At 44.5% G+C, this 13,547-nt stretch overlaps 1 protein-coding gene across 3 annotated transcripts in view; it reads left to right on the forward strand.

The window, feature by feature from the left end:
* Iqck (IQ motif containing K) overlaps window positions 1–13,547 on the forward strand; it is a 116,648-nt gene that overhangs the window by 50,916 nt on the left and 52,185 nt on the right. For all 3 annotated transcript variants that reach the window (XM_074059559.1, XM_020180050.2, XM_074059561.1), the window contains one exon: window positions 9,359–9,443. In XM_074059559.1, the coding sequence (XP_073915660.1) occupies window positions 9,359–9,443 (85 nt within the window). The remainder of the gene's footprint in view (window positions 1–9,358; window positions 9,444–13,547) is intronic.

Consider the following 13,547-nt stretch of genomic DNA (forward strand, 5'->3'; position numbering starts at 1 on the left):
GAAGAATGTAGTCCTCACTCAACCAGCCAATCAGAAGCAGTGAAATCATGTGCTAGCATATTAAGAACAGAAGTTTAGGGTTTTATTTTAGCCAAAAAGACTTGCTCATTAGTGAAAAAGAAACAAGTAAATAGGGGCAGGGAAGAAAAGTCTACCGCTGCTGTTCTGGCCTCATGTCTCAGGGGAGAAGCTCATGAAAGGCTCCATTAAAACAGATCTTCAGTGACATGACGATTGTGTTTAGAGAAGAAAAGGTTACTCTGGGTAAAATGTCTTTTCAGCTAGTCCTATCCCTGGACAAAAAAAAATAAAGAAAAAGAAAAAAATGCATGATACTTTTATGATGAAAGGTATCTTATGACCACAAGCTGAGGTGAAGACAGAAGTGTCACCATGCCATTTGAGGACAAATCCCAGCCAGATGATGATCTCTTTGTGCTAAGGGTAATACTCATGCCTTCCAAGTGGCACAGGGAACAGCATGCATTTGATACTGAAGATCATAATTAAACAGTGGCAGGGCAGAAAAGTTGCAGCCATGCCCTCTTGATAGAAGAAAAAGGCCATCTAATTTATTTTGTCTTATAGATCAGTAGAATTCTGGGGCTGGGGATGTAGCTCAGTGGTAGAGCACTTGGCCCAGTATGCCCAGGGTATACACCTCTCCCCCAGTAAAAAAAATTTTTGACTCAGTTGTACCATGAGGAGAGCAAATAATCTTTGCTCTTTCTGTTCACATTCATATGCAGACAGGAAGGAGGCAGGAAGGAGAGCTGCTTCTGGGATGTGGACTTTCCTGAGACTATAAATCTCATGAGTGCTTCCCTCTTGCTGGAGGTTTGACACATGGGTGGTCCTTTCTCAGGCACATGGTACTGCCTCCTGTCCTTCTTCCTGCTGTTTCTGGATGAGTGTTTGAGGACAAGTTCAGGGAGCCTGTGCAAGCCAGCACGGCAGATACATCTGGGCTCCAGTCTGAGTTCTGCCATTTACAAGGCTGCATAGTAGTTACAAATGGCTTCTGCAATAAATTACCACAAACTCGGTGACTTGGAACAACACAAAATTTCTCTTTGAAGCTAGATCTCCACAATCACTTTTGCCAGGCTAAAGTCAATGTGTTGGTGTGGCTGGCTCCTGGGGACTTGAGAAGACATAGTCGTCTTAACTCTCCTTGTTTCTGGAGGTCACGTGTGTTCTTTGGCTCATGCTCCCTTCCTGGTATTTCTCTAACCTCTTGCTTCTGTTTTCACATCTACTACTGAAAATGGAGTTCTAGACCCCAGGCCCAAACTCCGGGGTTCCACTTGTCAGGTCTGGTCACTTGCTCCAACAAGCAAATAAGAGACAAGTAATAGTGAGGGGCAGACAAAGATTTATTACACTGTGGGCACACCCCAGTTCAGCCCATCTTCAGCCATCTTCCGATATATGGACATGAGCTTTTGGGTTAAATAGAAAGAGAATTAGGGCAGGGGGTGAGAGGTGTGCATGGTTAAAGTATGGCCTTGCTGGTCACTATTTCAGTCATGGATTTGGAAAGGTTCTGGAGAAGTTGTTACCTCTGTCACCTGAGGGGAAAAAACTGATTGGGATAAACAAGTCATTGTTGCCTGCTGGTGGTCCTGTGGAGGCTGTGCTGTTCCTTTCCTTGGGGACAGTGTCCTCTGTCCCTTATTGTAAAGATGTTTTGATCAGTCCTGTCCTTCTGGATTTCAAGGTGACTACAAGGTGAATGGCTTCGAACAAAGCGGTACAAAAGTGGAGGCAGGGATGCTAAGCTTTTCTCCTGCTTTTAGTGAATTTGTGGGCACAAGTAAGGAGTCAGTGCTTCTCAGCAAAAACAGCTTAAGTGCTTCTTACACCACTTCTTTTATGGCACCTCCCTCAGACTCCCTGTCATGAGTGATGTGCCACTGGGCCTGCAGATGACCCAAGATAATCTCCCATCTCAGGGTCCTTAACTAATGATGCATGCAGAGTTCCTTCTGCCATGGAAGGGAGCATATATACTCACAGAGTCTAGGGACTGGATATGGACGTCTTGGGGACAGTGAATTAGTTAACTTTCATTAATATAACAAATACCAGAGGTAATCAAGTTACAAAGAGAAAAGATTTATTTTGGTTCATAGTTTGGGAAATTCTGGACCATGATTAGTTGACTCAATTGCTTTGGGCCTGTGGCAAAGCAGCACATCATGGTAGGGAGCGCTTGGCAGAGCAAAACCACTTACCTCATGGCCAGGAATGAAAACAAGGAAGAAGAAGTATCTGGAGCCCACTCTTCCCTAAGCACACACTCCCAATGATCTGAAGAACTCCCACTCTTAGGGCCACCTCTTAAAGGTCCCACTACCTCCCAGTAGTGCTAAGCTCAAGAACAAGGCTTTACCACTTTACCACATGGGCCTTTGGGGAACATTCTAGACCCAAACTACAGCAGACACTGAAAGGAAAAACCTGCCTCTCTACTCACAAGATGTCGTACACCAAATGTATGGGTTTTTCATAGCATCTACTCTTCAGTTTCCAATGAAAACCATTGGAGTATCCCTGGATTCAGTCATAACCCTACCTGGAGTCAGCACAGACACCATAGGCTAAGGACCCAGTCCCCCAAGATGCACAGTGAATCCCCAGGTTAGACAGACTTCTGTCTAAATTCCTATAAATTAGAACTTCCTACAGCCTGAAGAAGCCAGGAAGGGTCACTTGTCTATGAAGGTAACATGTGTCCAGAGGCCTATATTCTACTGAATCCCCCTTCCACCTGGGAAGAGCCCTTTAATAACTTTTTGACTGAATTCTATAACTTCTTGGTCACTCTCTGGTTTTAACTGATAGAATTCATCCTGTTTATTTTTAAGTCCTCCAATTTTGTAGTAAACATAAAACTCATCTTTCTCCCAGTTCAGAACTTAGAAGGAGGGAAATGCCTCCTTAGGTCCGCTAATCTATGATTTAAATTCAGCATCCCCCTTTTTTGTTTTGCATTTGGTTTTATTTATTTATTTATTTATTTATTTATATTGTGTTATTATTCATATGTGCACACAAGGCTTGGGTCATTTCTCCCCCCTGCCCCCCCCTTACCACCCACTCCGCCCCCTCCCTCTCCCCCCCTCAATACCCAGCAGAAACTATTTTGCCCTTATCTCTAATTTTGTTGAAGAGAGAGTATAAGCAATAATAGGAAGGAACAAGGGTTTTTGCTGGTTGAGATAAGGATAGCTATACAGGGAGTTGACTCACATTAATTTCCTGTGTGTGTTACCTTCTAGGTTAATTCTTTTTGATCTAACCTTTTCTCTAGTTCCTGGTCCCCTTCTCCTATTGGCCTCAGTTGCTTTTAAGGTATCTGCTTTAGTTTCTCTGCATTGAAGACAACAAATGCTAGCTAGTTCTTTAGGTGTCTTACCTATCCTCACCCCTTCCTTGTGTGCTCTCGCTTTTATCATGTGCTCATAGTCCAATCCCATTGTTGTGTTTGCCCTTGATCTAATGTCCACATATGAGGGAGAACATATGATTTTTGGTCTTTTGGGCCAGGCTAACCTCACTCAGAATGATGTTCTCCAATTCCATCCATTTACCAGCGAATGATAACATTTCGTTCTTCTTCATGGCTGCATAAAATTCCATTGTGTATAGATACCACATTTTCTTAATCCATTTGTCAGTGGTGGGGCATCTTGGCAGTTTCCATAACTCAGCTATTGTGAATAGTTCAGCATCCCCTTTAATTATGGATGTAGCAGCAAGCCTCAGTAGTGTGCATGGCACTTGTGACTTTGTCACACAAATGCCACCACCGATATCTCCACATCACTATCCCAGTGGCTACATAGTTGGTAGAATATCATTTCCATTTGTCATTCTTTTCAAATCACAGCAGTTTAGTTAGGTTGCTACTCACAGCCTAATTTAGGAGCACATGTTACAATATCACCAACTGTTCTGTCAGTATTTTGATAACTATCTCACTGTAACAGCTTGCTGTAATCCTATGTATTTGTGCTGTTAAAAACATCATTCTGGGAAGGAATCTAACCTGCCAAAGTAGATGGGTCCAAACTATTAAAAAAAAAAAAAAAGGTTAGGGTATAGCTCAGTGTGATAGTTTGTGCTTAGCATGTGCAAAGTCCTGGGTTCGATCCCTAGGGAAACCCCCCTCCCAAAAGAAAAGTTGTAGATTCCCTACAGGCACGGTCTGCTCTTGCCACGCATCCCCCTAGCCTGGACTCTTCTCCGAGAGACTGGGGAGCAGGGCAGGGCAGTCTCTTCGAGTTTCCTTAAATTACTTTACAGACAATATAACACTAATTACAAAAGAGCCAAAAAATACCACAATCTAGATATTTTATCAAAAAATATCAGGTACCAGCAGCCTTGGTTTCTCAGATGGTTACACTGCACCTGAAGCCCACAGGATGAGCATGTGGTCCTGTGACCTTGGTTGTTGACTGAGCTCTAATGGAACACCCAGCAGCTTCAATAATGGGGTTGCTTGAGTGGGCCCCCATCTGTGTTTAACCAGGAGAATGACTCAGCCTGCTGCTGAGGTAATCACTGCTCTCTGATCTCCGAGGGTAGAGATTAGTGAGGGGGTGAACGCAAGATAGCAGCCTGTAACCACAGTTTCTAAATGTGCTTTAATGCTGCGGGAGGGCAATGCTGCCCTGTCTTTTGGAGCTACTCCAGTCCCAGAAGACTGGAACCAAGAGGACCCCATGAGGTTCCAACCTCAGGGCCGGTCACCATGTGTCCTCAAGTATCATTCCAGATGTCCTCTGGTTCTTCTTTCAATAGTTGAAGTTCATAGATCAAGAATGTGAGGCCTCCAGGAGAGAATGTTAGGAAAGCCAGTTAAGGTGGAGAGCAAGGCCTCTTGCCAAAGGCAGTGAGTGGACGCAATCCAGTAATGGCCCTCTGTGAGACCTGGTGATTGATGCAGGGCCTGAGCCATCTTTGTAAATGGCTTTCTTCTGGAACTGTCTCTTACCTAATGAAAAGTGGATAGAATTTGGATTGTGTAATTCAATTTTCATTATCAAGGAAGCTTGACTATATAAATATGATTTTGAGGTTACTTGGATTTGAACTCAGGGCCTATACCTTGAGCCACTCCACCAGCCCTTTTTTGTGAATGGTTTTTGTGTTGGAGATCACAGTTGGAGACCTGTGATCCTTCTGATCTCTGCCTCCTGAGTAGCTAGGATTACAGGTAACCACTGGCACCTGGCAATAAATGTGACTTTGAATGGTACCTCTTTAATTATCTTACAGTGGGCTGGAGAATTAGTGAAACTAACTTCTCAGATCTTCATATTGTATATTTTATAAGCATGCTATATCTTCCTAATGCCTTTTACTTAGCATTCCATCAAGGGAAAAGTGTATGTGTGCATGCATGTTTGCATGCGTTTTTATATACACACATGCACACAACCAGAAAGATTAATTTCTGTTCCTTGTCAAAAATTACAGTATTGATTCTTACGGCTCAAATATATTTAAATCACAAAGAAGAAAGACATGACAAATGAGCATTAGAGAGAAAATGAGTCTTGGAAACACTCAGCCACACTGTCATGCTTGATCAAATGTCAATCGAATGTCTGCTCTGGGGACATCCAGTGTCACCCTGCAGGAGCCCCACTCAGCTGCCTTCTCCTTTGATTGATGCTCTTTTCCTCTCCCCTCCCTGCTCCTGGCCATGAGTGCTCTCCTCTATTTTTGTTTGACCTGAAGCCAGTTGCATGGATTCCAAAAGAAAGAAAGGATCTGGCATGACTTCTGTCCCTTTGAGTCGGCCTGCTGAAATGATCCATAATTCCCAGGCATGACTCTTCTTGTCATTTGAGCTGACACTCACAGGCTTTCTCATGCTTGTTTGAGAACAGACAGCGCCACATTACTCAGCGGTGAAAGCAGGGATGTCACTAAAGGTGGCCTGTATTACTGCTCTCAAGGCCACTTAGAAATCTCATTTTGCTCTTTGGAGATGCCATTGTGATGCAAAGTAGTTCAGGGTTTCATTCCTGGCCAAAGCCCTGTAGGGCGAGCCCAGACTGTGTCCTCAGATTCAAGGTTCTCTCCCGCTGCCATTTTCCAGTGTGACACTAACTTTGAGGACCACGACATGAGTGGTGAAAAATATACTTAAAGCAGGGAAACTGCCACAGTCAGAAAGGCACCATCCAGTCTCCCTCTGCTGCAATGCAAATGGCCAACTACACAGGACTTCCCTGTGGAGGTTCCACAAATGAGTAACTGTCACTGGAAGGTCAGTGAAGAGGGCATTTTCCATGATTGTGGCTTCCCCACACCCCCAGTTGTTTTTGCTTCTGGTAAATGACCGTGTTTTCTTCTATGTAGCACTGGACAACTGCGAGCCCCCGACTTCCATGAGCTGCCCCCTCTCCTCCCAGGTCATTCCCCTGTTTCCTGAGCAGCTCGCATTCCCAGCAGGAAATAGCCAGTGACCTTGCATGAGCCCCTTACCCCTCTGGACCTCAGCTTTTTCAACCCTGAACAAAGGCTACAATAGCTCATCGTTCCTGTTGTGGGAATTTCATGAAATCTTGTGCGGAAAGCCCTCCCAGCCGCATGGGCAATCACTCACTGCACGGCTGTTTAGTGAGTGCCTCCTGCAAACCAGACACTGTCCAAAGCACCAAGATACCCAGAGGAGCAAACGCAGGGCCAGTCTCTGTTCTCACAGAGCCTGCAGTCCTCAGAAGACTTGGGCTTTGATAGATAATCACTGGCTTTAGAGCTCCACATTGGGCCAAGGACTAGGAAGAAAAATTACCAGGAGCTTCATTGGCCTTGACCTAACATAAGACTTTTTTTTTCCTTTTTGCCATTACTGGGATTTGAACTCAGGGCCTCATGCTTGCCAGACAGGTCCTCTACCACTTGAGCCATGCCCCCAGCTCTCCTGTTTTTAGTTATTTTTCAGATAGGGTCTCAAGTTTTTGTCAAGGCTGGCCTTGAACTGTGATCTTCCAACCTTTGCTTCCTGTGTATTTGGGATTATAGGCTTGCATCACCACACCTGTCCTCAAAGGACATTTTTAATAACATTTGAGTGGAGATGAGAAGAGCAGTAAGAGAGATCCAAAAGAAAGAGGTATCAGGCTCCTACCAGCCTTGAGGTACTTTTGAACAAATGAAGAGAAGGTGTCACTACCTTGGGGCAGGTGTGACCCCACACCAAGGAGCAGCACCCAGACAGTAGAGCATGGGTTGGCTTACAGGGTCCTTTGGCCCTTCTTCTGGGTGTCCTTGAGCAGAGGGCAACCTGTACAACTGTACAGGTACCCCTAGCTGGAGATGGGGATTTTGGAAACAGAGGAGAGCACCTTTGCAAAGGCCCTGAGGTGAGAGGGAACAAGTGTGGCTCATCTGAGGAGCCAAAAGGGCAGCCCAGGCCAGACACATGTATGTGGCTGGTGGGAGGGGTGTCCAGAAAATGCTGGGTAAGGAGAATTTATTATGATAAATTCTCTGCCAGCACACCAAGATCTCCTTAGAAGCACCCTGATCTTTCTAGAAGTGGTTGTTTTTAACTAGTGAGGGGACACTGCAGGGATGTGATTTGCTGCTGTCACACCACTGAGATTTAGAAACTAAGGACAGCACAATACATGAGGAGAGGTATTTAACATGGAAAGCAGAGAGCCTGGCTGCCCCCAGGAGCAGGACTCCAGCTGAGGACGAATGCTTCTCCACATCCCAGAAAACTGGGCATTAGGAAGGAAGAGGGGAGACAAAAACAGCAACCACCCAAAGCGGGCCACCGCATTACGTGACTAAAAATGGAAACAGCATCAGGGAAAGGTCACTACCATTGCTTTCATCCCCAGGCTGTAATTATCTCTGCAGAGAAGGGAAGACTTCTTTACTTGGTCCCTCACAAGGAGACCCGTCCTGCCAGAAAACCAGACCTGTGACAGCACTGCACTCCCAGGAACGGGCTTGATAACCCTGTGCTCTTCCTGGCTTTGATTTCTTTGATTCTGGAATAACTCAAAGGAGCACTCATTCATTCAGACAAATATACTGTATCAAGGTTTTCTTTTCTTTTTGATTCAAAGTTTAGAGGGAAATGGAGCCCCCAGCTCCTGTAGAACCATGTGCTATCGTTGCCAGTTGACTGCAAATTCTGCCAGGCTGGGCATCTGCAAGGAGCCTCCAGATTGAGGTGTGGAATGTCACACACGATCTTGAGGGACGCCAGATGGTTCTGACGCCAATCCTCACTAGGCCACCTATAAGCTGTGTGACCTTATGCGGGTTCATTAGCCTCTCTGTGCAGGCAGTTACTGAAGACTCTAGCTGTATTAGGGAGAGATCTGAGGCTGGGGCTATAGGGATCCTGTACATCCCAGTCCCCAGGTGTAGTTCATTCCTTTGTATTCTGAAAAATTTGTCCCTTGCACTTCGGAGATAGCTGTGCTTTGCTTTGGGGACCTGAAAAACCAGAAGTAAGACAGACTTATACAACCTATCAGCAGTTCATGTGTCTGTTAAACTCAGAGGGGAAAAAAGCATGTAATCATGATTTCTAAATGTGTTATTTTTAAATGATCAAAAAAATCCTAGAGTTGGGCACAGTGGCTCAAGCCTATAAGCTAGCTACTTAAGGGTCTGAGCAAAAAAGTACTGGAAGTGTGGTTCAAGTAGTAGAATGCTAGCAAGCATGAAGCTCTGAGTTCAACCCCAGTATCCCCCAAACCAAAGAACCCAAAAATCTTAACAATAATCTAAAAATCCTACAAGGGCAGAAGCTGTCAACAGCACCAGCCCTTCAGGTACTTCAGTGCTTCTTGAGGTGTAAAAGCAGAACTGAAAAGCCTGCTTGAACTGAGCTGCACCAACCCAGGGTGCATGCTAGCCCGTGGAACATTCCAGTGTTTTGCTTTGGGGAAAGAGGTGGATTATGTCATTTCCCTTCAACATGAAGTTGGAGAAAGAGCCCTTTGTTATGCCTCAGTCGTAACGTAGTCCAGAGAGGCTGATTTTCCTGTGTGTAGCTTTACGTCCTCATGCTTCTATGTCAATAATATCCACTTTGCACATTTAGGACTAACACACAACCTGAAATCTTAAAAGTAGGGCAGAGTACCAGTGATTTAAGATTAAGCTGGTTTTCTTTTTTAACTCAGATTTTAAAACAAGAAGTGCTAGCTCAAGCCTACGCTTTTCTATCAGAAATGACACTATTGCTTTCTAAGGCTGAGGATGGACCCCTTCTTCATCAGAGAGGCCATTATGTTGTCAGAGGAGGCGTTGCTGGGGCCGAAGGATGGATGCTGACAAGATGCATGACCATTTTATTGCTTTTCAGCCCTCGGCCACCAATCCCGCTCTCCCTCCTGCTCACAGAAGAGGAAGCAGCGATCAGCATTCAGTCCTTCTGGAGAGCGTATCTGGTAAGTGTCATGTGCACCTGGGACCTTTGGCTTGGTAGGGAATTTCTGTGACATGGAGAGCCCATGAGAAAACCCTCAAATGGTTGGAGCCATGTCCCCAGTCTTTGTCTGGTCATTTTTGTAGGAGGGATTCTAGAAGGAGAATTTCTAGTTCCAAAGGTGAGTTCCTTTTAAAGTTCCGGATCTGTTATATCATGTGACCCTTCAGGAAGGATTTACTTTAAGAAATTGTCACCAAAAACCTATGAGAGTGGTACGTCTCTCATGCTAAAAAGTATACAGCTTCTCCAATGGGTGATGAGAGCATTAGCAGTTTCCAGGTGGCATCATGGCACCCAGGGCTGAGGTGAGACATCAGCAGAGGGCGTTTAGACTAGATACCCGCCGTGGCAAACCCTAGAGGCCACAGATCTCCCAGTGAGGCACTCTTCAGAGCTGGTGTAACTGGAAGGGGCTGAGAGGAACATGAGGGCAGTTATCCACCAGAAGTTAGAGTCACCCTAACAGGCTGCAGTTCATCAGTCAACAAACATTTGTTATGTGGGGCCAGACATTGTGGTGTGCGTCTGTAATCCCAGCTAAGCTGGAGGCACAGGTAGGAGGACTGAGGTTCAAGGCCAGGCAAAAAGCCAGAGACCCTGTCTCAAAAATGACTGAAGCAAAAAGGGCTGGGGTCACGGCTAAATGTGGCAGAGTACCTGCCTAGCAAGCACAAGACTCTGGGTTTAAACCGCAGTACCACCAAAACATATGTATGTGTGTGTGTGTGTGTGTGTGTATGTGTGTATGTGTGTGTATGTGTGTGTGTTATGTGCCTGTTAGAGGGACTGTCCTTGACCTCAGAAGCTTGCCATCTGAGGTGGTAATGTCCAGACATTCCCCTCCTTTGTACTTGCTATTATCCATGTGTGCCTAAAGCAGTAAAAAAAATCCACAGTTTGTACTCCCCACCCCCATTATACCCTACAAACATCTTTGAAATGTGAGTTTTCAGTGTTGCACATATTTTGTAAGTGTGGTCTTTTCCTTCATAGTGGAACACACTGGTGAGTTAGCTGAAGTGCAGTGGTGGTGGTCAAGTTCAAGAGGCAGTCAGTGTGTGTCTTGAACTCCATCGTTGTCATAGTGTTACATTTGTGAGCCCCATTCTTGTTGCATCGGCACCAGTAATTTTACTTTCTTATTCTTGGTTCCTTTTTATGGAGGGATAAAATACTGAATTTTAGGTTTTATTTTTTTTAAAGTATCAAAACCCATTCTTCGAAGCCTGGCCTGCAACAGTACGAGAGGGTCCGTGTCCTGGTTCCTACCCCTCTACAGACGGGGGAGTAGAGTGGGGTGGGGGTGGGGATGGGGACGGGGAGGAGAGGGGGCGGTGGGGGGGGCTCAAACTCAGTGCTGTGAACCTGGTGCGAACAAGGATCCATAAGACATTGAATTCATCTCTTCATGCTATATGAAAAGATGTCAAAGTGCTCCAAATGAGCCGGGTGCCAGTGGTTCACATCTGTAATCCTAGCTATTTGGGAGACTGAGATTGGGAGGATCACGGTTCAAGGCCAGTCTGGGCAGGGAGTCCACAAGACCCCCATCTCAACCAATAGCTGGGTGTGGTAGACGCCTGTCACCACAGGCTATGTGGAAGACTGGGATAGGGAAGATGGAGGTTCCAGGCCAGCCTGGGGAGAAAAGTTCGTAAAAAGAAAAGCTGGGTTTGGGGGCACATACCTGTCATCCCATCAATGTGGGAAGCTTAAAATAGGATTGTGGTGCAGGCTGACCTTGGCACTCCAAATTAACCAGAGTAGAAATGCTAGAATTATGACTCAAGCAGTGGAGCACCTGCCTACCAAGCATGAAGTTCTGAGTTCGAACCCCACCACTGCCTCAAAAGAAAAAAGGCTACAAATGTAACTGTGACTGAAGACCATCATCACACAATAGCTAGAAATACTGCTTGAAGGATAAAAGACAAGGATCAGTGTATGACAGCTCACTGTATGAGATTTCAGGTATCGAGGCTAAACCTCTCCTCTACAGAAATCATAACCCAGGGGGGACAGGAGAGGGGAAAGATCTGAAGCTGTCACTAGTGGGGAAAGCTGTCTGTTGTGTGGGACGACCTTGGAAGGAAGACAGGCACTTGATCTCAGCCCAAGAAAAGGTGTGCACTGGTGTGTGGGCTAGGACCAAGAGGAACTGCAGGAGAGGAGACAGTGCATATGTGTATTATGTCACTGTCATGAAACCATGACAGTGCCTAGGAACATACGTGCATAGGAAAACACCTGAAAGAAAACAGGCCTCTGACAACATTGGGCACCTTGGGCAGTTAGGAACGAGCTAGAAGACTCTAGCCTTCTGTGCATGCAGACTGTTTACAAGAACATGTAGTGTGCTTACAGGTGGGGGTCACACTCAGGCTGAGGCAGGAAGAGCGAGAGTTCAAGACCGGTCTGGGCTACAAAGTGAAACTGTCACAAAACAAAACAAAACAGATCAACTCATACCATGCCATCATCTCAGTGGATTCAGATAATGTATTTGACAAAATCCAACATGCTTTTATGATTAAAAAATACTCCACAAACTGGAAATAGAAGAGGATTTCTTGAGGTTTTTTTTTTTTTGGTGGTACTGGGTTTGAACTCTGGGCCTTACACTAGGCAGATACTTTACTGCTTGAGCCACTCTACAAGTCACATTTCTTGTTCTTAATAAAAGGCGTGTGTGCAGACTCCACAGTTAACATCATTTAACGATGGGTGGCTCCCCTAAAATTAGAAACCAGAGAAAGTGTCCACTCTTGCTACTCAATTTAACATGGCACTGGAGGTTCTAGCTAGAGAAATTAGGCAAAAAAAAAAAAAAAAAAAGAAAGAAAGAAAAGGTATTTGAATTGGAAGGGAAGAAGCAAAACTGAATCTAGCTATAGATATTCCCCCCACATACACACACCCTATTAGAATTAATAAGTTCAGCAAGTTTGCAGGATACAAATTACTTAAATTTAAACTTAACAATGAACAATCTGAAATGCAGTTAACAGGCAATCCAATAGCATTAATGCATAGCATTAAAAAGAATAAAATACTGGGGAAAGAATTGAACAAAAAAAGTGCAAGCTTGTACACTGAAAACCACAAAGCATCACTGGAAGAAATTAAAGAAGGCCTACACAATTTTAATCAATGTTCGTTGATTAGTGGGAGGGGGAGGATCTAAGGAAAGGTTGTAGGAGGGTGAATATGGTGGAAATATTAGGTACTCATGTGTGTAAATGGAAAAATGAGACCTGTTGAAACTATTCCAAGATGGGGGAAGAGAGATAAAGGAGAATGATGGAGGGGGGTTCAACTATGATATGTTGTAAGAACTTTTGTCACAATCTACCTCCAGTGCAACAATAATGTGATAATAAACAATTTTTTAAATATTCATTGATTAGAAGACTTGATACTATAAAAAACAGCAATTGTCCCTAAATTGACCTTCAGATTCAACACAAGTCACTATCAAAATCACAACTCATTTTCTTAAAAGACATTGACATTATCCTAAAATTCACAAGCAAATGCAACAGATCCCAAATAGTCAAAACAATCTAGAAACAGAAGAACAAGGTTGGAGGATTCACACTTCCTTATTTCAGCACTTACTGCTGAGCTACAGTGATCAAGGCTGCGAAGCTTAGCATAGGACAGACAGAGATCAATGGAATAGAATTGAGAGTCAGGGAAGACATAAAGTCATAAATCGTATTTATGGGTCATTGATTTTCCAACAAGGGTGCCAAATCACTTAATAGAGATAGAATAATCTTTTCAACAAATGGTGCTTGGACAAGTCAATAATCCACAGCAGAAAAGTGAAGTTAGCTGGGTGCCAGTGGCTCATGCCTGTAATCTTAGCTACACGCGAGGCAGAGATCATGAGGATCACAGTTTGAAGCCAGCCCAGGCAAACAGTTCTGTGAGACCCTATCTTGATAAGACCCATCACAATAAAGGGCTGGTGGAGTGGCTCAAGGTGAAGGCCCTGAGTTCAAGCCCCAGTATTGCAAAAAAAAAAAAAGTTAAACCCTACTTCATACAAAAATTAATT

This window comes from Castor canadensis, chromosome 17 (genome assembly GCF_047511655.1).
Source record: "Castor canadensis chromosome 17, mCasCan1.hap1v2, whole genome shotgun sequence".
Classification (NCBI taxonomy): domain Eukaryota; kingdom Metazoa; phylum Chordata; class Mammalia; order Rodentia; family Castoridae; genus Castor; species Castor canadensis.